The sequence below is a fragment of the Quercus lobata genome, chromosome 1, assembly GCF_001633185.2.
Source record: "Quercus lobata isolate SW786 chromosome 1, ValleyOak3.0 Primary Assembly, whole genome shotgun sequence".
Classification (NCBI taxonomy): Eukaryota; Viridiplantae; Streptophyta; class Magnoliopsida; order Fagales; family Fagaceae; genus Quercus; species Quercus lobata.
In genome coordinates, this window is record NC_044904.1 from 18,157,483 (window position 1) to 18,180,667 (window position 23,185).

Below are 23,185 nucleotides of genomic sequence, written 5' to 3' on the forward strand. Positions count from 1 at the left end.
CAAGGCCGGGCTTCTTATTTGACTTATACTCATTAAAGGAATATTTGTTGCATTTATGGCTTCGTTGGTGATTTACATCCGTCAAAGCAGAATCTTATCACTTAGCAATTTTTTGGTGACTTACATCCATTTAAGGAATCTTGTCACTTAGGGTTCGTCAGTGATTTACATTCTTCTTGGCGGAATTTTATCACTTAACTTTATATGCCTTTTATCCGTTGGTGGGATCGTCAATAACTTACATCCGTCAAGGTGGAATCTTGTTACTTAGCTTTTTTTTTTTACGCATTATACCCGTTGGTGGGATCGTCAGTAACTTACATCCGTCAAAGCGGAATCTTGTTACTTAACTTTTATTCCTCTTTGAGACACCATGAATCCCAGGAATTTACCCGAAGCTACCCCAAAAACATACTTACTTGGATTCAACCTCATCTGGCATTTTTTGAGGGTTGCAAACGTCTCCTTCAAGTTGTCCAGATGTGTGAGCTTTTCTTTACTCTTGATGAGCATATTTTCCACGTATACTTCCATGTTCCTGCCAATCTGTTGACTAAACATTTTGTTCACCAACCTCTGATACGCAGCTCCAGCATTCTTCAATCCAAAAGGCATTACCTTGAAACAATAGAGTCCTTGACTTGTGATGAAAGCGGTCTTCTCCTGGTCTTCCTCAGCCATCCTGATCTGGTTATATCCAGAGAATGCGTACATAAACGTCAGTAATTTGTGCCCGGCTGTAAAGTCCACGAGCTGGTCTATTCTCAGTAGAGAGAAGCTGTCCTTTGGGCATGCCTTGTTCAGGTTGGTGAAGTCTACACACATCCTCCATTTTCCATTTGCTTTCTTCACTAGGACGACGTTCGCGAGCTATTCAGGATAGTACACTTCCCGGATGAAACCTGCCGTCAAGAGCTTGGTAACTTCTTCTGCAACTGCTTGATTTCGCTTCGGGGTGAAGGTTCTTCATCTTTACTGGACGGGTCTCTGTTCCTGGTTCACATTCAACTTATGCTGGATGACTTCAAGAGCTATGCCCGCATGTCCTTATGGCTCCATGCGAAGACATCAATATTTTCTTTAAGGAATTGGATGAGTCTTGTTCTCATCTCAGGGCTTAGCGTCGTTCCTATATTTGTTGTCTTGTTCGCTTCTCCTTCAACCAATTCCACTGTTTCCAGGTCCTCCACTATATCTTCTTCCTTCTTTTCAATCATCCATGTGTGGTTCTCCTTCGCAGCCAAGACGGCTTGATAGCATTCCCTTGCCAGGACCTGATCCCTTTTTACTTCACCGACACCATTATCTGTTGGGAATTTTACCTTCAAACAGTAGGTGGACGTCGCCGCTTTCCATTTGTTGAGTGTGGGCCTTCCAATGATGACGTTATAGAATGAGGGGCAGTCCACCACAAGGAAGTCTAACTGACGGGTCAACTACACCGGGTAGGTCCCCACTGTCACTGTCAACGTCAACGTCACTATACCCTTGGGGTATACCCTGTCTCCACTAAAGTTGACGAGGGGAGAGTCAAATGGGCGTAGTCTCCTTGGGTCTAGCTTCAGCTGTTGGAAGGCAGGAAGGTAGATGATGTCTGCGGAGCTGCCGTTGTCCACGAGGATCCTCTTGGTGTTGAATCCCTCTATATTCAACATTATGACCAAAGGATCATTGTGGGGTTGCTTCACTCCTTTGGTGTCCCCTTCATTAAAGGACATGTCTCGATCTATTCGTTGTTGCTTGGACGGAGGTATGGTGTGGACACTATTTACTTGCCTCTGGTAGGCTTTCTTGAGGGATTTAAATGATCCTCTTGAGAATGGCCCTCCTATAATAGTCTTTATCTCCTCGATCACATCCTGCAGGGGTTGGGACGGGCGGTCGTCACCCCGGGAAGAAGATCCGTGCTGGTTCTTATTATCATCCACAAACTTATGATACTCTCCCTTCTTCACATATTTCTGTAACTTCCCTTTCCGTATCAAGTCTTCTATTTGCTCCTTAAGGTCCCTACAATCTTCTGTGTTATAGTCGTGGTCTTTATGAAATCGGCAGTACTTGTTCTTGTCGCAGACATTAGGGGATGAGTGTAATGGCCTTGGCCATTTGAGGTAGTGTTCGTCCTTGATCTGCGTTAAGATTTTGTCAACAGGCATAACTAGGGGCGTGAATCTTATCGTCCGAGGGCCTTTATCATCTTTTCTCCTATTCCCATCATTGTTCCGACGATCTGGACATTCCTTCTTTTGACCTCTACGGTCGTCTCCCTTCTTTGTCTTGTCTCCTGGTTTCTCTACATCCTTTATGGCTGCTAGAGCATCCTCGGCATTCATGTACTTCTGTGCCTTCAGGAGCATTTCCGCCATTGTCTTTAGGGGGGTTCTTGGCAAGGGAGGCCACGAGATCTTTGGACCTCAGTCCCGCTTTGAAAGTCGTCAGCTGCACCTTGTCATCAGCTTCATCCACCTCCAGAGTCTCCCGAGTGAAGCGTTTCACGTACAACCTCAGGGTTTCCTTCTCTCCCTGTCTAATGGTGAGTAAGTGGTCGACGAGCCTCTTTGGACGCTGTCCCCTATTAAATGATGCAAGAAGGCATTGCTCAACTGCTCAAAGTTGTCTACGGACGAAGTTGACAACTTTGTAAACCATTCCTGTGCGGCTCCTTTGAGAGTAGTGGGGAAGGAACGACATAGTATCTCGTCAGGTGGCTGTTGAAGACCTAGAGTTGTCTTGAAGGTATTAAGGTGATCCTGAGGGTCTCTGAGTCCGTCGAACGGCTCAAGTAGTGGTAGGCGAAACTTTGACGGTACAGGGCATTCAAGTACCACCGTAGTGAAAGGCGAATCTGTGGCCCTTACCATTCTGTCTACACTTTGGTCCGTTTTCTCCTTAATGGCGTTCCTCAGTTCGTCCATTTCCTTCCTCATTTCTCTAAAGAGATCTGAATTCTGCTCCTCCAGAGTAGTTGGCCTCTAATGTGTACTCCTCCTATGGCTATCCCCTTCTCCCTCCAGGTTATCTTTGGACTGGTTCTCTTCATGTTGTGCCTATTGGACCTGCTGAAGTCGTAGCTTCATTTCCTGGTTTTGCTTGGTGAGTTCTTCAATGGTGGCCGCAAGAGCTTGAACTTGTTAGGCCAAAGCTGCAGAATCTAGATTAGGTTCCATCTGAATGTAGAGAGTTGACGGAAACTATGTTCTCAAATATGAACACGAAAACGTTTCCCACAGACGGCGCCAAACTGATGAAGTATGACTTCGTCAATCGAAATGGGCAGATGGAACTCCACGTCCACACGTAAGTATCCTTTAAGAGGGTCATCGGTGTGGTGCCTGCCATAACGCCTCTGATGCCAAAGTTAGAACAGAAAAGCAATTCGTGAAATAGAAAATGAGCAAGATAGTGATGGGTGCTTTCTTAGAGTGTGAATATGTACCTCCTGATGACAATGTGAGGGCTTTATATATGTGGCTTTGGGTGTTAGCCGTTGTGGTTGTTAATGTCATTCTTAGTAACGCCTCTTTCCCAATAATGGAGCTTTTAATAGGTTTCCAACGATCTGCCTGGCTGGTTTTGTAACCATCCAGGTCATCAATCGACTGCATTGAATGACTTTCCTACCATCGTCAGTGATGACTGGTTTCTTCATCATTCAGGATATCTTCATCATGAGCGTTGGCTTCGACTCAAGAATGTAACCTCATCATTCCCATCAGCTACAACTAAGTTACTTTGGTCTCATTAACAATTTATTACGTCCTTACAAATAAAAAGAAAAAGCCCAAGAAAAAATTTATTTAACTAAAATTTTGAAAGAGATATAATTTGCAGCATTGGCAATGAGAAACGATTTCAAAACAAGAAAATTAGTTGAAGAAAATTATAAGACTTAATATATTTGCGTGGTTTTTTTGTCAATATATAAAGTTCTCTTTTTGTTAGATCTTGTATAATTTAAGTTTTTTAATGACAATCCCTGAAAAAAATTCTTAGGGCTGCCACTGTGAGGTACTACAAATGATGTTATTACCACTAAACTAAGCTTTGTTTGATTTAGCAATGATATTTTCTAGAAAATAAGTCATTTTCCAAGAAGCATTCTCCATAAATCTATCTCATTTTCCAATATTTGGTAGCAACTTTAAATGAGTCGAAAAACAATCTCCTAACTTTCCTTTAAATTACTATGAGATAGAGTTGCTTTTCAAAAAATATTAGTACAAATAATCTATAAAAATAAATCATACTATTTATGTTAATCAAAGATAGTTTTCCTTTTACTCATCTTTTTTTATACTACCAAACACTTAAAAACACGGAAAACAATCTTTACACAAGAATCTCCATCGAAACAAATGGAGTGATATGATTCATCCAAACTCGAACATATATATTTATAAAAATCTTGTTGAAATTGTTGTTTCACAAGAACATACATTCATAATACCCCAAATATTATGATTATTTTATTCGAAAACCCAGAAAGAGAACACTATTGTAGATGAATCTTCTTTATTACAACACACCATGGAAAAACATAAACTTAATGATCATAATCAAAACAATAAACAAAAAAAGTAGGTCCTGTAGCATTATAACATAGACCCCTGGGTTGAAGCGACCAAAGACAGGGATCGCATATGTAATTATCAGAATCGTAAATCTGCATGAGGCTAATGCTTCCCCCTTGCCATTTGAAACTGCAGAATACTCTTAGAGTATCATTGATGACGTATGTGTCTCCATAGGCAATTTCAGTGGGAGAAAAATTAACCTTTGTGTTTTGACAATCGGCTGTAGCATTCAAGTTTTTAGCAGTCACGTTATTATAGATTTCAATTGAAGCAGCTTCTGCATTCATAGAGAAATTAGTAACAATTATAAATAGTGCAAGCAACAACAATGGTGATAAGTTTTTATTGAAATGACTCATTTTGTTTGTCTGTAATTTTATAATTGGTGGTGGGTGCAAAACAGAGATGTTAACATGTCCTTTATTTATACTGTGGCTGTAGGTTTGTAGTTCTATTTTTGCTTTTAGAAAAAAGATCAAAGGTAGAGTAGTTCTAGGATCATAAATTATTTCACAATTTTTTTGTCACAACTATTTCGTGGTAGATTGTAAGTAGTTAACTATCACTTACACATAGACCTACTATTTTTCTTTACCAATCGCACTTTGCCAAGTCGCAATTGTGACAAAAAGTTTTGAAAAATTATATAGTCTTAGGCTTTTCCTAAAATGTAGTTAACAATCGAAGTTTGGTTGGCATTAGCCCAGATTAAGAGGTTCGTTGGAGTTAGCTCAAATTTTGGGGTTGTTTACTATATTTGACTTAATTAAGAAAACAGCTTCATGTAGCCGAAGCTTCTCCCTTGCCATTTGAAACTATTGAATAGTCTTAGAGTATTGGTGATGACGTATTTGCCACCACAAGCAATTTCAGTGGGAGGAAAATTTGCCTTTGGGTTTTCACAATCGGTTATAGCTTTCAGGTCCTTAATCCTCACGAAGGCAAAAAAGGTATAATTATTTGTATACAGGTTAGGTAATGCTACATCTAGAAACTACTTTATAATATTTTTACAAATTGTTGATAAAATCAATTTTTACTGATTCTCAACCATGTCCACCACTAATATCGCATGACTTTGAACCCCAAATTCAAGCAACATTCAAGTTTATCTCAAGAAACGACAATCACACATTATAAGTGTCAAAACCACATTAAATCTCAAAGTATTAATTTTGGGGTGATGTGGGGTACACTTATAACGAGGTTTTCACCCATTTCTTCCTTGCAATTAATTGAATAATAAAAAATAAAATAAAATAAAGGCATGCCATTGGACAAAAAATATGACAATTTCATCTTCTTTATACGGTTTCCAGATAAGGTTAACTCCCAAAAAGAGCTCTAAGTAACCCTACAAATTTGGACCATACTTATCTCAAGCATCGTCATAAGAAATATAAATAGATGCCACTTTACTGCAAACATTTAATGATCATGATAACATAATAAATGACTGTGATGAAATGGAAATTTTGGACTTTAGTAATTTAGTTTGACATTATTGTCGAGGTACATGTCTATTGAAACGTATAGAAGTTGTCTTACAATGATGCAAATATCTCTAACTAGTATAAACTATATACTCAAGGTGGAATTTGGTGTAAGGATAATATTTGTTGCATAGTTTTACACACATTTCATTTTTAAATTGAAATAATGATTTGAAGTTACGATTTTTAAATCTAAAATCACGGTTTCAATCAATCCTTTAGTGTAAGGAGAATATAAAACATCTATCTTATATGAGGGTGAGTCCTATGTTTGTAGATTCCACCCCGTATGAAAGAGTTTTTTTTTTTTTTTTTTTTAAGCTAGAAAAGGAGATATGTTATATGGGTTTTACTAGCATATGCTCTTAGGGTATCTATTAACAAACCATTTTAGAAAACTATTTATAGAAAAATGAAAAAGTGACTAAATTTTTTCAATTTTCATAAAAAATTTCCTAAAATTAATAATTAATATATGTCCTAAAGGCATACATTAACCAGACTTATATTATATATACATGTCACACAAAATAAATATTATCCTCTTTCTTACAACATGTGGATTCCAAAATTGTACAAGACTCGTATATGTCTTTAAAGAAATGATGCATATGTGAAATGCTTGACATAATAATTATTGAACGCAAACATGGTCTTAATCACTATATTATGGCAGGATTTTGTTTGGATTTAAAGTTTAAACCTCATTGCCTAAGGCCTCGTTTGGGAGGAGGGAGTGGAATAAAATGGAAAGGAATGAAAGGAATAATTTTATAATACTCTTCCCTTCCCTTGTTTGGGAGTTTTAATGGAGTGAATAGAAAGTCAATTCCCTTATTTGAGAGTTTAAGTGGGAGAGAATGAAATGGGTAGGAGGGAACACTCATTCATCTCTATTCCCTTTAAATCTCAAATTTTTATTCCCCCAATTTGGGAGGAATGGGAGGAAATGAAATTATATTTAATGATTTTTTTACTAAAACTTCCAAAATACCCCTATAAATTTAGCCATTTATTTTAAAATAAGGGTCTAATAATAATATTATTATAAAATGATTTTATTCTATTCCCTCTATGTTACTCCTAAAAAAGATTACTTAAATTCCATTCATTTTCATTCTTTAATTTTAAAACATCCAATTAAGGTTACTTAATTCCATTCCATTCCATTTTTTTCCCTTACTTAAATACATTCCATTCTATTCCATTCTTTTCCATTCTCTTATGATCAGTTCATTCAATTCCCTTCTCTTATGAACTCTCAAACGAAGCCTAAGTGATACATGAAAATGTCCAATGAGCTTCACAATATAGTAATTAAGAGCTAATAGGAGTAATCTTATTGACTTTATTGATCAGCTTCGACTGACCTGCAAAAAAGTAATACTATATTCATAATATGCATGGCCCTGTTCCCTAGAAAAGGATTGCTATTTTCGATTGTCACCTATCATATTCATACGACAACTCTATACCTTTAAGATATTTTTCTTCGTTTGAATTTAATTCCCACCTATTCATAGAAGCTTCTATATATATATATATATATATATATATATAGAAGTTAGCTTTGAATGAGTTTTCTTACTATATATATAGAGAGAGAGAAATTAGCTTTGAAAGGGCTTTCTTACACAATCTCTTTTTCTTTTAATGTGATCTGGGGTTGAAAACATTCAATGTCTTGCAATGGAGACCTAATAATTTTGCTTATATTATATACTTGTTTGTGAGACTGAGATGTCCCTTTTGAAACTGGATCAAAATGTCAACAGTTAAGAATCACCCCAGATGTGGATTATTAATGTCAAATGCCCCAATACTTAACATTTGGTAATGAAATGAATTACTCAGAATAAAAATTTGGAAGAGGAATTCTTTGTAAAGAACACCATTTTCACATTGCCAGCATCAAATTATAAATTGATGGAAATCTCACCAAGAAAAAAATATGTGGACAATCCTACCCTTTATACAAGAAGATATGGAAAATGTGTCGCGGCAAGGAGAGCTGCTCCGACGCCTGATCCATCTTCTGTGACCATAAGAATGACATGTTGAGCTGCTTCTTCCCCCAATATTTCTATCATGGCTTCATGAAAGTATTCCCTAAACATTGTATAGCTTGTATATAAACCCCCTTCAATTGCAATAACTGTGCTTTTCATTTTAATATCACTTCTACTCCTTCCACCTGTGATCCCACCACTTCCATCCCGGCCGATCTTTTTCAAGATACCTACAATACCAGCAGCTGCCAATTGGGCAGCCCTACGAGTCACCACATCGCATACCTTTACAACGAGCTTTCTAACCTTTAAAGGGCCATCAGGAATCTGAAATGACAAAAGCCCATCAAATAAACACGTTATCAAAGAACCAATTTATCCATTTGAGGTTAATCATTCAACCAGGAAACAGGAAAACTGAATGTAATAGTTGTGTCTACCTCCAATGTGTCTTTCAAGATTCTTGCTACTTTGTCAACTCAGGAGAGTCATCCTCATGCATCTCAGCCATCAATCGTGTCCTGAAACAAAAAAGGGAACAAAGTTATAACCTGTTGCATTAATTGAGTGTTCAGAAGGCATTAAACTGTATTACAAGCATAACAATACTGCAAAAAAATGCAAAAGAATATGCTGAATATCAAGGAATCCTAGTTCAGGCACGTGTAATTGTATTCTTATGTAATATCGTTATTATTTTAAACTTGCCTTTAGCTCCTAGGAGTTACGAATCTGGTTCTGATTTACAGGCTTTTAAATGTTTAACTACATCATTATTCCTTCCTGATACAATTCAATTCATTGTTCCTTCATCTAAAGCACCTTGATAGGTTTCTTCAAACACTTCTTCACATTCTCACAATCTCCAAATGCATATGCTATATTATAATTCCATTCATTTTTAGTTGATAAATAAATAACTATGTACTTAGTTGTTTATATTTCTATAAGATCACTATTACATTTGAATGCCTAGACATTAAATTACAATAAATGTCAAAACACAATTAATCATTTTCTAGCAAAGATACAAAACATCAATAGTCATGGATAAAAATACCACAGTGCACCCTTAGTGTCCTGGTCACTTCACAAGTATAAGTGTTTGTGAGATGTAATGGGGTAAGGGTCAAAATTCAAGTCTCCAGGAAGGAGTTTCACGCACATATACACTTAAATTATACTATGATAGAATTTCTATTTTGTATAAAAAAAAATAAATAAAAAAATAAAAAGTAATGGATAAAAATACCATCAAGCTATTTGAAATAACATCGAGCAAATGAAAAATTTTTACCTATGCACACAGACAAAACAGAAACACTATATAGAGGCCCTAGAAAAAGACAATAGCTTGCGTAGATCCTCATTTTATTTTTTATTATCCGAGATTTGCTACAGTATTATAGTATTGGACTCTACACTTAATATTTTAGGAAGCTAAAACTGCATCTTTATATAGAATTAGGAGCCAACAGGCAGCAGGATTGAAAGCACAACATAGCAAGAGTCTCATGTGAGCAACACAAATGCAAATTTCTTGTGTCTGCATACGTTGCTGTGTATGTGTGTGTGTGTGTGAGAGAGAGAGAGAGAGAGAGACTCAAAATAAAAGGCGTTGGTAACTTTGGAAGAATATCTCCGAATATTTCTGCCTCTTGTGACATCCTCATAATTACTTTCCTCACAATGTCACCAAGATACATTCCTGATATCATTTTCTCAAAGCCCCGGACAAAATATCATACATTTGATTTAATCCCCAAACATACAGTACCAGTAATGTTAACTGGGAAGGCAACCGAACCTTACCTGATCATTTGGACATCTAACTGATGTCATAAGAAGTTCTCGGTAAATGAGATGACCAGAAATTTCCCCATTCCATGTTGAAAACCTGATGCAAATAAGGATGAGTCAACTTTAACAAATATATAACAAACTAAATCAATTCATAAGATAAAGAATCTGATGATGTCAGTCTAGAGACACAAAGAGAGGATACCATGCCTCCAGAAGTTGTAAGAACCCCTTGACACCTATTGATAGCATCTGTCCGCTCAAAATAACAGGCATTTGTACCTGTTCCAATTATAACAGCAGCAATAGTGTCTGGATCATGATAATGTCCAAGAGCTAAAGTTCCCACTGTATCATTAACCTGCTTAAGAGCATAAATAAAATTATGCACAAAATCTAAGTGCAATAGATGCACAAGTAACTCGAGTTGTAAATAAACACAAACCAGTTACATGTCACATTGCATGTTCTTACGCGTGCATGTTATTTAATAGATTAGAATTTTGAAGTGCCTAGATTGATAGTTTACACGCAAACGCTAAGATTGGCCAAAGCCCAGTAAGCTTGAGGTTGAGTAGAAAGGGGAAATCGCTCAAAACAAATAATAGATCTATCAGAGGGTTAGAAAAAAGGAATAACTATTACCCCTCAAAAGAGCTGAACCTCATCTGCTCATCATCATGTAAATATGCACATTTCCAATGTCAAGATAATATTGATGATAAAAATTAATGCTAAGATAAATAGCTTAACAAGGTATAATATTTCATGCAAGAGAACTTGTGTTAAAAAAAAGGAATAACTATTACCCCTCAAAAGAGCTGAACCCATCTGCTCATCATCATGTAAATATACACATTTCCAACGTCAAGATAATGTTGATGATAAAAATTAATGCTAAGATAAATAGCTTAACAGGTTATAATATTTCATGCAAGAGAACTTGTCACACTCAAAAGGCCTAAAATATGTTGTTATCATAATGAGATATCCTCATATCCACTGTTTCGCACAGAAACTTCGTAAAAATGGTAGAACGATTCTGTATGGGCCACAAGGAAAGCTTACAAAGTCATCCAAGGTTGACCAAGGAACCACTCTAAGTTCAATCTTTATATGTTAATACTATATACTGATTAATTAAGCGAATCTACTCCAACTAGGTTTTAACTAAATATTTCATAATCATCACATAAATTCATAGAAAACACACATCATAAACTGTACATACATATGGCCATTAATCACTTTTCTAAAAGATGTTTTACAATACCAAGCTATCGATTTCAACTTTCAACGCTGAAAATGGTTACAATAACATCATTTAATTAGGATCCTAACAACCATATCTCCCTCCCACTATTATTATTGATCAATGACTCATACAATATCAATTACTTCTTTGTTTTTTCAGTTTGTGGAAAAATGTAGCACTTAAGTGTCCATTTGGGAACAGTTTATTTAGTTGAAATTGAATTTTTTTTGCTGAAAGTACAATAAATAAAGGTAAAAGTTCGCTGAAATATTACAGGACCCATGAATAGTACCAAAAAGTGTAATGGGACTTATGAATAATAGCAAAAATAAGTTAAAGAGTAAAATAAGCTGGCTTTTTAAGCCAATGCCAAACACAACCCTAATTTCATCTCGTCGCTTAAAAGCAATAAAAACCATAACTATATATTAAAAAGAAGAATAACTGTAAGATAATCAGGACCTCCTTTAATGGACAATATCCTATGTGTTCAAAAATAACGAACAAAATATGTTAAGAGCTAAAGCTATCAGAATGGTGGTTAATATCTACTCAAGAAGTAATGATATTACCCTTTTTTTTTCTTTTCTGATAAGTTCAATTTTATTACCTTTAACAGTTTGCCCTTAAAAAAGATTGCGATATTTTAACAGTGGAATAGGAAAGTAAAATCCAATAGAAAGCTATAAACAATACTTAGGACAAAATTGGCCTTTGCCTCTTTCTATCAAGCAATCCAGCATTTTGTCCCATTTCTCAAACTAATTAAGAAAATGCCCCTCTTTTGAAACTCGATTTTCTCAAAATCAAGTTTAAAGTATATATATATATATATATATATTCTGGAGCCCTATAGTGGCGTTTTAAGGAGTCTATAGTGACGTTTTAAGGAACCTATAGTGGCGTTTTGGAACTCGAGCTCCATGAACTCGAGTTCCATGTAAGTTTTTGTTTTTTTTTACCTATAACTCGAGTTCATGGTGCTCGAGTTCCAAAACACCACTATAAGCTCCTTGAAACGTCACTATAGGGCTTAACTCGATTTTGAGAAAATCGATTTTCAAAAGAAGGGCATTTCCCTAATTAATTTGAGAAAAGAGGCAAAATGCTGGATTGTTTGATAGAAAGGAGCAAAGGCCACTTTTGTCCACAATACCTACTTAGGTCAATATTAGTAGCCTAAAAACTTCAAAAAGATCTATTATGTATCATAGCTTTCTCAGAAATTATTATGATTGTATTAACAGGTACCATATACTTGTGGAGTGACCACCACACACCTTTAATGCGATAGTCACTCTACAAGTATAAATACTTGTGAGGTGTGGGAGGCAAGGGCCGGGATTTAAGTTCCCAGAAGAGAGCTTCACACACATATACACTTAAATTATGCTAAAATAAAATTTATATCATTTATATAAAAAAAATTAAAAAATAAAAGGCACCATATTAACACAGAAGGCATTAATTATGTAGTATGATTAGGAAAAACTAACATAAATCAAACACGTAACCACGTCAGGCAAAGACTCATGGTATGTACTATAAATTTATGTACAATTTCTTGGCTCAAAAATCGTGGCCTTTGATGGGCTTAAAGTGAAACAAGGATTCATGTATAGCTAAATAAATTTTTAGATTAAGGCGTAGTTGTGTTTAAATATATATGTAGGGCCTTGTTTTTCAGGCCAGGCCCAAGATGCATGGAACCTTTGACCAGCGAGCCCGATATAATGAATTTGTAAAGAGTGGGCCAAAGAGCTGGGCTATAGACGGACAATGACCATCACGGTGTTCCTCATGGGCCAAGCTTCCCAGATAGAATTGGTCCTCGGCTCGATCCGAGGAGCTTTTCTTGGTGCTTCCGGTGTGTTCGGGATCCATCCTCTCCCCTTTGTTTCTCTTTACTCCCACTTTATAGTCGTTTTCCTCCTCCTGACTGGGGTCCCCAAGGTAGGTACTTGTCCCATCCGCCCTTACCTCCAGTTGTTGGGAGTGGTTGTAAGGACAAAGAAGTATGACTGTGTCAGGCACAAGGCACTGAATACAATAAAGGCTGCCTTCCCTTATACACTTTTGTGCTTTCCCTGCCATGTGGAACGGTCTGGAGTTTCGCCATTGATGGTCTGTTACCTATTTTACCCTTGGCTATATCCATCCGAGGAGGATTTTTTTATGGCCGAGGAGGGGTTTTTCTATGGACTGGGCCCCTGGCCCAGTATAGATATTGAAATGGGCCTATTAGTCTTTTTCCCCCCACAATAGCCCCTCAAAATCCTATTGTTCAGCTCCTCGAACGGGCAGGAAGGTTTTGGTGACATCGGGCCTCTGTCACGGTTTCCCAAGCCTTGCCTTCCATTAATGCCAGAGTCTCTTTGTTTGCTCGAGGCGCGTTCTTGGCTATGGGATATTCTTTTAATCTATCCCAACTACATCTCTGTCATTTCGATACACGAGGTGCGCTTTAATTAGGGCTCTTTCACGAGGTGACATAAATCCAATGGTTTAAGGCTACTTTGGAATTCGAATGAGATTAATCTCGTTTGTAATTCTTTCCTGGGGTTTTGGAGCGAATTGATTACCTCTAGATTCGTCCTCCATATAAGACGTGCAGTGAGGGACAGTCCCTCCTTATTTGCAAAGTCTTGAATTTTCAAATTTCTATCTCCTCAAAAGTTCCTAAAGTCCCTACTACGAGAGTGACTGAGATTTTGGGAGCGAAATAATCATGGTTGGGGTGAGGGTGAAGGAACAAAATCCCCTTCAGAAGTCTTGGGTATCTCCAAGATTCAGAATGGCCCTTTCAGAACAAGGGAGACAAAGGCTCAAGTCCTTTCTTCTCCTCGATACGGCAAGAAAGGAACCTCTTTTTCCTTCAGCCAAAATCCAAAGCAGGTGGATGTCGCATCAGATTTTTGGTGCGACAGCATTGAGATTTCCCATCGCCGGTACCATTCGCTCCCGCTCGATTATTGCTAATATGGTTCTTGCTCGATTGCTGTTAGAGCTGGTACGGGGATTTGGCATTCCTGCTTCTTCCTCTCTACCATCACTGGCACCATCCAGGTACTTCTGCTTCTTCTTCTCTTCCATCACTGGCGCCACCCAGGTGCCTCTGCTTCTTCTTCTCTTCCATCACTTGAGCCGCCCAGAATTGCCTAACCGTCGTTAGAGCAAAATTGAAGGATCTATCGTCCCCGTGTATTTTTTATGTTATAATCTTTTATTTTCAGTTAGCTTATGATTTCAGGCTTGTCTAAGACCCTTTATGTATATTGTACTGTCTCTTTATCTAATAAAAGATGATTTTATCGCATTTTACGTATCCTTTCTCTTTTGCAATGATTATCGTGTGAATGGATGTACTGGTGTTTTTTCCTTTGAATCGTATTTAGAACCGATGACCTGGTCGGTAGAGTTATTTATCGAAATCTATGAGCACAACAGTGCCAATTTTAAATAAGTTAACTATACAGGACTAACCAGGATAACAGTCGCACGCTCCATATTGCAAATAGAGTAACCGCCTAAGGATGTGCAAGCTGAAATTAACTGTCCGAAGGGGTCGTCGGGCATTAGGGTCCTTTCCCTAGTTTCCGATGATATTCGTAGCTTTAACTTGTTTTAGGTATATGATCCAAAGACCTTGCAATACTCTGGTTCCGTCTAGCACTTAGGCTTTGTTTTCAATGTGCCTAGTTTCCCATAGGCTTGAGTCCGAGGACCATACAACGCCTTGGTTCTATCTAGCACTTGGGCTTTTCTCTCAATGTGCCTAGTTTCCCTGTAGGCTTGAGTCCGAGGACTATGCAAGGCCTTGGTTCTGTCTAGCACTTGGGCTTTGCTTTCAATGTGTCTAGTTTCCCCGTAGGCTTGAGCCCGAGGACTATGCAAGGCCTTGGTTCTGTCTAGCACTTCGGCTTTGGTCTCAATGTGCCTAGTTTCCCCGTAGGCTTGAGTTCGAGGACTATGCAAGGCCTTGGTTCTATCTAGCACTTGGTCTTTGCATTCAATGTGTCTAGTTTCCCCGTAAGTTTAAGTCCGAGGACTATGCAAGGCCTTGGTTCTGTCTAGTACTTAGGCTTTGCTCTCAATGTGTCTAGTTTCCCCGTAGGTTTGAGTCCGAGGACTATGCAAGGCCTTGGTTCTATCTAGCACTTTGGCTTTGCTCTCAATGTGTCTAGTTTCCCCGTAGGCTTGAGTCCGAGGACTATGCAAGGTCTTGTTTCTGTCTAGCACTTGGGCTTTGCGTTCAATGTGTCTAGTTTCCCCGTAGGCTTGAGTCCGAGGACTATGCAAGGCCTTGGTTCTGTCTAGCACTTAGGCTTTGCTCTGAATGTGCCTAGTTTCTGCATAGGCTTGAGTCCGAGGACTATGCAAGGTCTTGGTTCTGTCTAGCACTTGGACTTTGCGTTCAATGCATCTAGTTTCCCTGTAGGCTTGAGTCCGAGGACTATGCAAGGCCTTAGTTCTTTCTAGCACTTAAGCTTTGCGTTCAATGTGTCTAGTTTCCCCGTAGGCTTGAGTCCGAGGACTATGCAAGGCCTTGATTCTGTCTAGCACTTCGGCTTTGCTCTCAATGTGTCTAGTTTCCCCGTAGGCTTGAGTCCGAGGACTATGCAAGGTCTTGTTTCTGTCTAGCACTTGGGCTTTGCGTTCAATGTGTCTAGTTTCCCTGTAGGCTTGAGTCCGAGGACTATGCAAGGCCTTGGTTCTGTCTAGCACATGGGCTTTGCTCTCAATGTGCCTAATTTCCCCATAGGCTTGAGTCCGAGGACTATGCAAGGCCTTGGTTATGTCTAGCACTTAGGCTTTGTTCTCAATGTGCCTAGTTTCCCTATAGGCTTGAGTCCAGGACTATGCAAGGCCTTGGTTCTATCTAGCACTTGGGCTTTGAGTTCAATGCCGTAGGCTTGAGTTTGAGGACTATACAAGGCCTTGGTTCTATCTAGCACTTGGGTTTTGCTTTCAATGTGTCTAGTTTCCCTGTAGGCTTGAGTCCGAGGACTATGCAAGGCCTTGGTTCTGTCTAACACTTGGGCTTTGCGTTCAATGTATCTAGTTTCCCCGTAGGCTTGAGTCCGAGGACTATGCAAGGTCTTGGTTCTGTCTAGCACTTGGGCTTTGCGTTCAATGTGTCTAGTTTCCCTGTAGGCTTGAGTCCGAGAATTATGCAAGGCCTTGGTTCTATCTAGCACTTAGGCTTTGCTCTCAATGTGCCTAGTTTCCTCGTAGGCTTAAGTCCGAGGATTATACAAGGCCTTGGTTCTATCTAGCACTTGGGTTTTGCATTCAATGTGTCTAGTTTTCCCATAGGCTTAAGTCCGAGGACTATGCAAGGCCTTGGTTCTGTCTAGCACTTAGGCTTTGTGTATTAACTTCTCTCTCCACAGGAGATTCAACGAACTGGATTACTAAGCCCATGAGAGTTAGCCCCTTGTCAGGTGCCTAGGGCAAATGTCTAACGTTAGAAGCCCCTAGGACCACATTTCACTTAACAACCATTCCCGCGTAATCAACACTTCGAAGTATGGGCCTGAGTGGAGGCTGAGTGACGACAACGACGATGTGTTTTGGGAGATAAGGGAGGGGCTTTCATGTAGCTTGTACTACCGCCATAACGGTCTTTCTGATGGACTCCTGGTGGCAGGAGCTTGACCTCGCCGTGATTGATCGTTGCATTTGCTAACACTCTAGCTCTTCCCACAGACGGCGCCAATTGTAGGGCCTTGTTTTTCAAGCCAGGCCCAAGATGCATGGAACCTTTGACCAGCGAGCCTAATACAATGAATTTGTAGAGAGTGGACCAAAGAGCTGGGCTTTAGATGGACAATGACCATCACGGTGTTCCTTATGAGCCAAGCTTCCCAGATAGAATTGGTCATCGGCACGATCTGAGGAGCTTTTCTTGGTGCTTCCGATATGTTCGGGATCCATCCTCTCCCCTTTGTTTCTCTTGACTCCCCTTTTATAGTCGTTTTCCTCCTCCTGACTGGGGTCCCCAGAGTAGGTACTTGTCCCATCCGCCCTGTAAGGTTGAATTTAATCAACCATGTGTTGGTTTTATTCCATGACAAGTTTGCTTGTAATATAGCACTTAGAAACCTTGTATTTAGGTGGGAATCATGTAAGGGTAGTGTGTGAGAGAGTGTGAAGAAATGCTCAAGACAGTGCAGTGAAGCAGAGACTCACGATTAGGACTCGCGGGTGGCTCGCGGCTTGTAAGCCGCCAAAAGTTGCTCACGTGCAAAGCATGCAGGGGAGCTGAACAGTCACGCCACCTGGAGCACTACACGACAAAGATCCAGACTGGCCATTAAGTTAGCTCGCGACTGGATCTCGCGACTTGGTCAAGTCGCGAGGTCAAGTCGCCAGCCAGCCCTGTTTTTGGAAAAACTGACTCTTCGTATTCCATTCTCACACCAGTATAAATACCCCTCATTCCCACAAGATATGTGTGGCTATTCAGAAAGAAAAACCCTAAGAGAGGTTTCTTCAAAACACCCACCCAATTAGAGAGAGCTACTCATTCTTAGAGAGAAATCTTTGTAGACACTTCTCATTCCCTCTCTCATTGTCATACCTATTGAGAGGAGATTTCTATCCAAACACTACCCACACCCATTCAGAGTGTTGAGTGTTTTTGGAGCTTTGGGAAGCATTGGAAGATGCCAAAGATGGCGGATGCTATGGTTTAGTAGCGGAATCTGGTAAGCTAGAAAAGAAAAAGGTTCGGTGCAACCTCGTTAGAGCAAGAAGCTTGGAGGGCTTAGGTACATCGGGTAGATTAGGCTTGGAGGGTCTATTGCTGTTCATGTATCCCAACTACATTTTCTAGTGGATTATTGACTACTTGGAGGGCGGCGGAGAGGTTTTACGCCGAGGGCTTCGGTTTCCTCTTCGATAACACATCGTGTGTTGTCCTTGTGTTTGCATCTCTCTTCCCTTTGTCTTTGCCTTTTATTTTCTGCTGTGGATGTGATTTATAATTGGCTTAGATTGATTTCCAATTCTGTTTATAGCTTATATTCATTTTTCGCACACTAGTTGTTTGTCATTAAGCTTGAATTGGTTAATTTGTTATTTGGGGGTCAAAACGTTCAAGGGTGTTTATACACGTTTTTGAACTTTCACGCCCTTACCTCCAATTGTTGGGAGTGGTTGTAAGGACAGAGAAGTATGGCTGTGTCAGGCACAAGGTACTGAATACAATAAAGGCTGCCTTCCCTTATACGCTTTCGTTCTATGTGTTGTCTTTCTCCGCTTTCGTGCTTTCCCTACCCTGTGGAACGGTCTGGAGTTTCTCCATTGATAGTCTGTTACCTCTTCTAACCTTGGCTATATCCATCCGAGGAGGATTTTTCTATAGCCAAGGAGGGGTTTTTCCATGGACTGGGCACCTGGCCCAGTATAGATATTGAAACGGGCCTATTAGTCTTCCCCCCCCCCCCCCCCCCCACAATATATTTTTTTAAATTATCTTTATGCGTTCTATTATTTTCTCACAGCTTAACGGAGTTGCAGCTTTAACCAAACAATTCAAAGGTAAGAATATAAACTCTGCATATCACATGTAAGCAAGAAACACCATCAACTAAATCTAAGATATCATGTAACGCCAAGGCTTGCGCATATCATATGGTGAACCAGCTTTCAAATCAAGTTAAAGCAAATTACAATACGCAAATAAAGCTTTAACTTATTGCATCCCACGATTTCAAATTGTCAATGATCCCCTAAAATAGTAAAACACTATTTCAAGTTATTGTTCACCATTAAGAGAAGGTAAATTGTACAAGCATGCTAAGAGCGCTTACCAGTGCTGTTACCTGCATATTTAGGCCTTTTCTAGCCATTGCTTGTTCTAAACATTCGGAAAACTCTCTTCCAACCTGACAGCCAGAAAATTGTTCACAGCACATTACAATAATGTTTCAAAAAATTTTGATATTCAAAAAAACTGTTCAGACCATAAAGCAAGGTCATGCTTATTCCTGATCAGTGTTTAGATTGATTTGGTGATATTAGAGCTGATTCAAACTGACTTCAGCATCAACAACAAAAATTTCCTAGCAACTAAGCTATTGGGCTTAGAGTCAACACCTAGGTCTGATTTGGAGTTAGCACCAAGTGGGAAAACCACTAGAAGTCAGCACCTAGGATCGATCTGGAGTCAAAACCATACCAAAAAGAGACCAAAAGACCATTATTTTATATATCAAAATATAAGCTATCTCCTCAAGGAGTACAACAGGTTGCTTATAAAGAATTGCTAAACCCGAGTTCTAATTGACTAGGAAACCCTAATTGTCTTAATGCAAAAATAACCTTACTTCCAAATTAAAATACAAATAGCCTACTAAACTACTAAAGGTGTCCTAAGACTTTTAATTAGTTTTAAGTGTTATGAGTATTTTAGTAATTTTATGTTTGCTGGAATGGGCTATGTTATTAGTCCATTGGGTTTTATTTTAGTTTTATTTAAGTTTAGTTATTTAATTTGGGTTTAGTATTAAAGCCCAAGGAGTCCAAGTCCAAGTTTTATTAGGTTTTTAAGAAATCCTAGTTCTACTAGGATTAGGTTTAATCTTGTTGTGGTATTTTCTATTGAGGTAGAGATTAATAATATTTCCAGAGTTTAGAGCTATAAGCTTGTTACAATTTGTGTGATGCATACTATTCCTAGGTGTGATGCTAAGGAACTCAAGGAGTGAATCTTAGGAATTTATCTTTTATTTAATGTTCATAGTTACTATTCATAGCTCCATTTACAGCTCCATTCACAGTAATCCAAATCTTGAATTTCACATTTGTTTTCATTTCTAAAACCCTATTAAACCTTGTCCTCCCTTGTCCTACATCACTTTAACAACAATAAATATATACCCATTGTTGATACCCATTTTTGTGACAAATTTTTTACAAGCTTGACTTCCTTGTGGGTTCAATTCATATATTATAATTTATTTATTCTTTTAAACATGATCAAAACCCATGTGACTTATTAGAAAAAATAAGGAAGCATGGTTTAGAAGGTATGGGTTGGTTTCTTTCGGACCTTTTGCATGAGCCCAGTTCATACATGCTACCAAGTGGGTGAGGGACACTAGTAGAATGTTTGTCTCATAGAGGAAATCTTGTACCCAAAATTTTTGCCCCAAAACAGCTTCTATTCTCTAGCTGACTGTGGCTCAACTTTTTTGCACTATCATTTTTTGCCTAAAACATATAACTAACCCTAAGTGGCTGGCCTTGTCTACTGCAATAACCAAATGTAGCCTCCAAGGACCTGCCATGTCTAAGAAACATCAGTCCATGAATTTAGGCTACTTTATTTCCCAAATTATGCAAAAAGTAAGCAAACCCTCTTACCCAGTTAAAGCAACTCTAATCATAACCTCTTTGATTGATACATTGGGGTTCAAAACCTCTTCTATTGACTAAAAACCAGTTACTTAAAGCACCCCAAACTCAATACAAAAGGCCCCAATCAAATTCAAAATGGAGAATCCACGTTTTACCCTCGAAGCTGAAACTTCAGAGCAAAAACCCATCCAGTTAGCTAATATTCTCACAATTTTGAACTTTAGGGGTGGAAATATGGGTACAAGGGAATCTTTCCTCTCTTTCTCACAACCTCTCTCAATTTCCTCTTCTCATTGACTGTGGATTGAAATTTCAGAATTGTGTACTTTTTCAGCATTTTCTTGTATTTCAATTATGGCATTTTGATTTCTTTCTTGTTAAAACACCATTAACATTTTGTTCATTATACATTTGGAATTTTGGGCTGGATTCTCTACAAATAAACATTTCTAAAGAACTGAAAGGGAGATTTAGGCTAATTTTGCATTTTTGGCCCTTGTCGCAAAAACGTCCTCGACATTTCAGTGACTCCACTTAGGAGTCAAGTAGCTGAAACAAGAGAAATGATGCCTCCAATGATGTGAAACTAGCAAAGAGATGGTGTTTCTCACATCAACTTGTCGTTCCAAGAGAAACCATATGATGCCTTGCCATGCAAGAATAGCATTGTGAAGTGGAGTTGAAAAAAGGTTCATCCTTAGCTCATTGAGCTACTGGAGATGCTTTAAAACGTGTGACAAAATCACTCTAACCTCTAGAATCCATCCAAGAAGTGAAGAATTTTGAGGATGGAGGGAGAATCGACTTTCAAATTCAAGGGAAAAAAAATTTCTTCCACTCATTTATATTATTTTTAGATATTATTATTATGGATGAATTATCCTACATCTTTTGCTTTATACAATATTTGTGAATATTTTTGTTGTAGCTTAAAAATGCAAGAGTGGTGAGCCGTAAGTCTGACCACAAAGGGGAGGAAGGCTCCAACCAATGATCAACAAAGCTAAGTTCTAAACTCCCATTTCAACCCAAGAATCTCTCGCGACAACGGCTAAAGTCCTCAACATATGTCTCACTTATTGTTGAGTTTGCCCTAGCATCGGGTTAACGCTGAGTATATGGGGGCTACTATGGGAGATTAACTCATTTTAGGATGAGTATAAACAGTAGTGTATGCATCATTTTGAGGCCGAATATTTGATGTAACCACTAAAGAAGGTCTCCACCAAACATCTAAAGGTCATAGCTAAATGGTTCACCGCAAGTCACTAAATATTCCAAACACCAAATCTTCAAATAGCGACATTTCATAAACTGAGTCTTGAAGTCATACGAGCGATATACTATCGTCAAAGTACACTTAAGCTAAGACTCTCAAGCATTCTCTTTGCTAATTCATATTTTTTATATAACGCATAAACCATTTCAATCCTTCAAATTTTTAATCAAAATATTTTCTATAAGTCGTTTATGGTAATGCTTAGCCATGACTATCGTTTTCTAATATAAATCGTAATTATACTAGAGGACAAAATGGAAACCTTCTTGGAGCATCCGACAAAGAAGAAATGCTGGACTCGAAACCCTCTCACCGAAGCCATGACACGCTCATGCACTCTATGCCATGACAAGCTCACGCATCCAAAGTTATGGTTGATCCGCACACGCCAAGCCATGGCATGTTCATATATCTCAAGTCGTGAAAAACGCATGCATTCCAAGCCATGCCAACGCCTTAATCATTATTGAATTCAAGATTATGCTTGAGGATGGAAGCGCCAACGTTGTCATTCTCAAGAAAATTATTATTGTCACTCAATTCTTGCAATTGAAATTCACAACTATACCAACTAATAAGAAGGGTTTATGCCCACCTTTAAAGAATTCTTTTCTAGACCTCGTTCTTGATATTGATGCGAAACAACTCAAAATCACAACCTAGTTGCTAGAAATCCATTCCAAAGGTTTTCAAGTGGAATCTTAATATCAATGTGGAAGCTTGAAATAAGCAGAATAGAAGTTAACTAGAGAAATTGTTGTATTAGGGATGCGACAACCCTATCCTAACGTCTCTAATGCTTAGCCCATCATTGTCAAGCCACTGTCAGCAGTACCACGTATCTTTGACAAAGAGGCTAACCAAAGCGTGGGAGAGAATTTTGTTTTGGGAATAAAACAACCCTACACCAACATCTCTAATACTTAGCCTATCATTGTCTAAAAATTAGAAGTCGAGTTAGCAAAGTATGGAGTCGCTATCTGTGACACAACATACTTCTGTCAAAGGAGAATCATATTCTGCCTTCCATATAGCAGATTGTGGGACCCCATTTTTGAAATCCATCTTGGAGAAATATGGAGAGTACTAAGGGATGAATAAATCCCATTAACAACTCTTGGCGATGGGATACCATTGGTTTGACATAACCAAATTTGCTAAATCTGTCACACTTCCAAGTTCACTCCAAGCTTATATGCAGACACAATATAAGCCTTCAAAACGTGAGTAGCCCATAGCCTTTTATACTTGGGGGCTTGGTCTCATTGGGCCTATCCATACACCCTTGAATGGGTACATTCGGGTCTTTGTCACCTCTAAGTAATTCATTAAGTCAGCAGAAGCAATTCCACTCAAGAAAAGCAATAGGAGTGGCCATAGCCAACTTCATCATGGAGCATATCATTCAT

The 23,185-nt window shown here is 38.6% G+C and overlaps 1 protein-coding gene and 1 pseudogene across 1 annotated transcript; both read right to left on the reverse strand.

Annotated features, from left to right (window-relative positions):
- Positions 1-1,031: 1,031 nt before the first annotated feature.
- LOC115950176 lies at positions 1,032-2,366 on the reverse strand. Its single transcript, XM_031067419.1, has 2 exons — positions 1,500-2,366; positions 1,032-1,436 (listed from the first exon to the last, which is right to left on the reverse strand). Exons 1-2 carry the CDS (start codon positions 2,364-2,366, stop codon positions 1,032-1,034), a joined length of 1,272 nt encoding a protein of 423 aa, XP_030923279.1.
- A 5,671-nt stretch (positions 2,367-8,037) lies between these two features.
- Positions 8,038-22,841, reverse strand: LOC115950183 (annotated as a pseudogene).
- Positions 22,842-23,185: the final 344 nt, after the last annotated feature.

Bases quoted from the DNA above. Each gene is read 5' to 3' on its own strand.
- LOC115950176 (XM_031067419.1), bottom strand. From the start codon at position 2,366: ATGGCGGAAATGCTCCTGAAGGCACAGAAGTACATGAATGCCGAGGAT. The intron at 1,437-1,499 runs GTATACCCCAAG...TACCCGGTGTAG, and splicing joins TCAACTTTAGTGGAGACAGG to TTGACCCGTCAGTTAGACTT.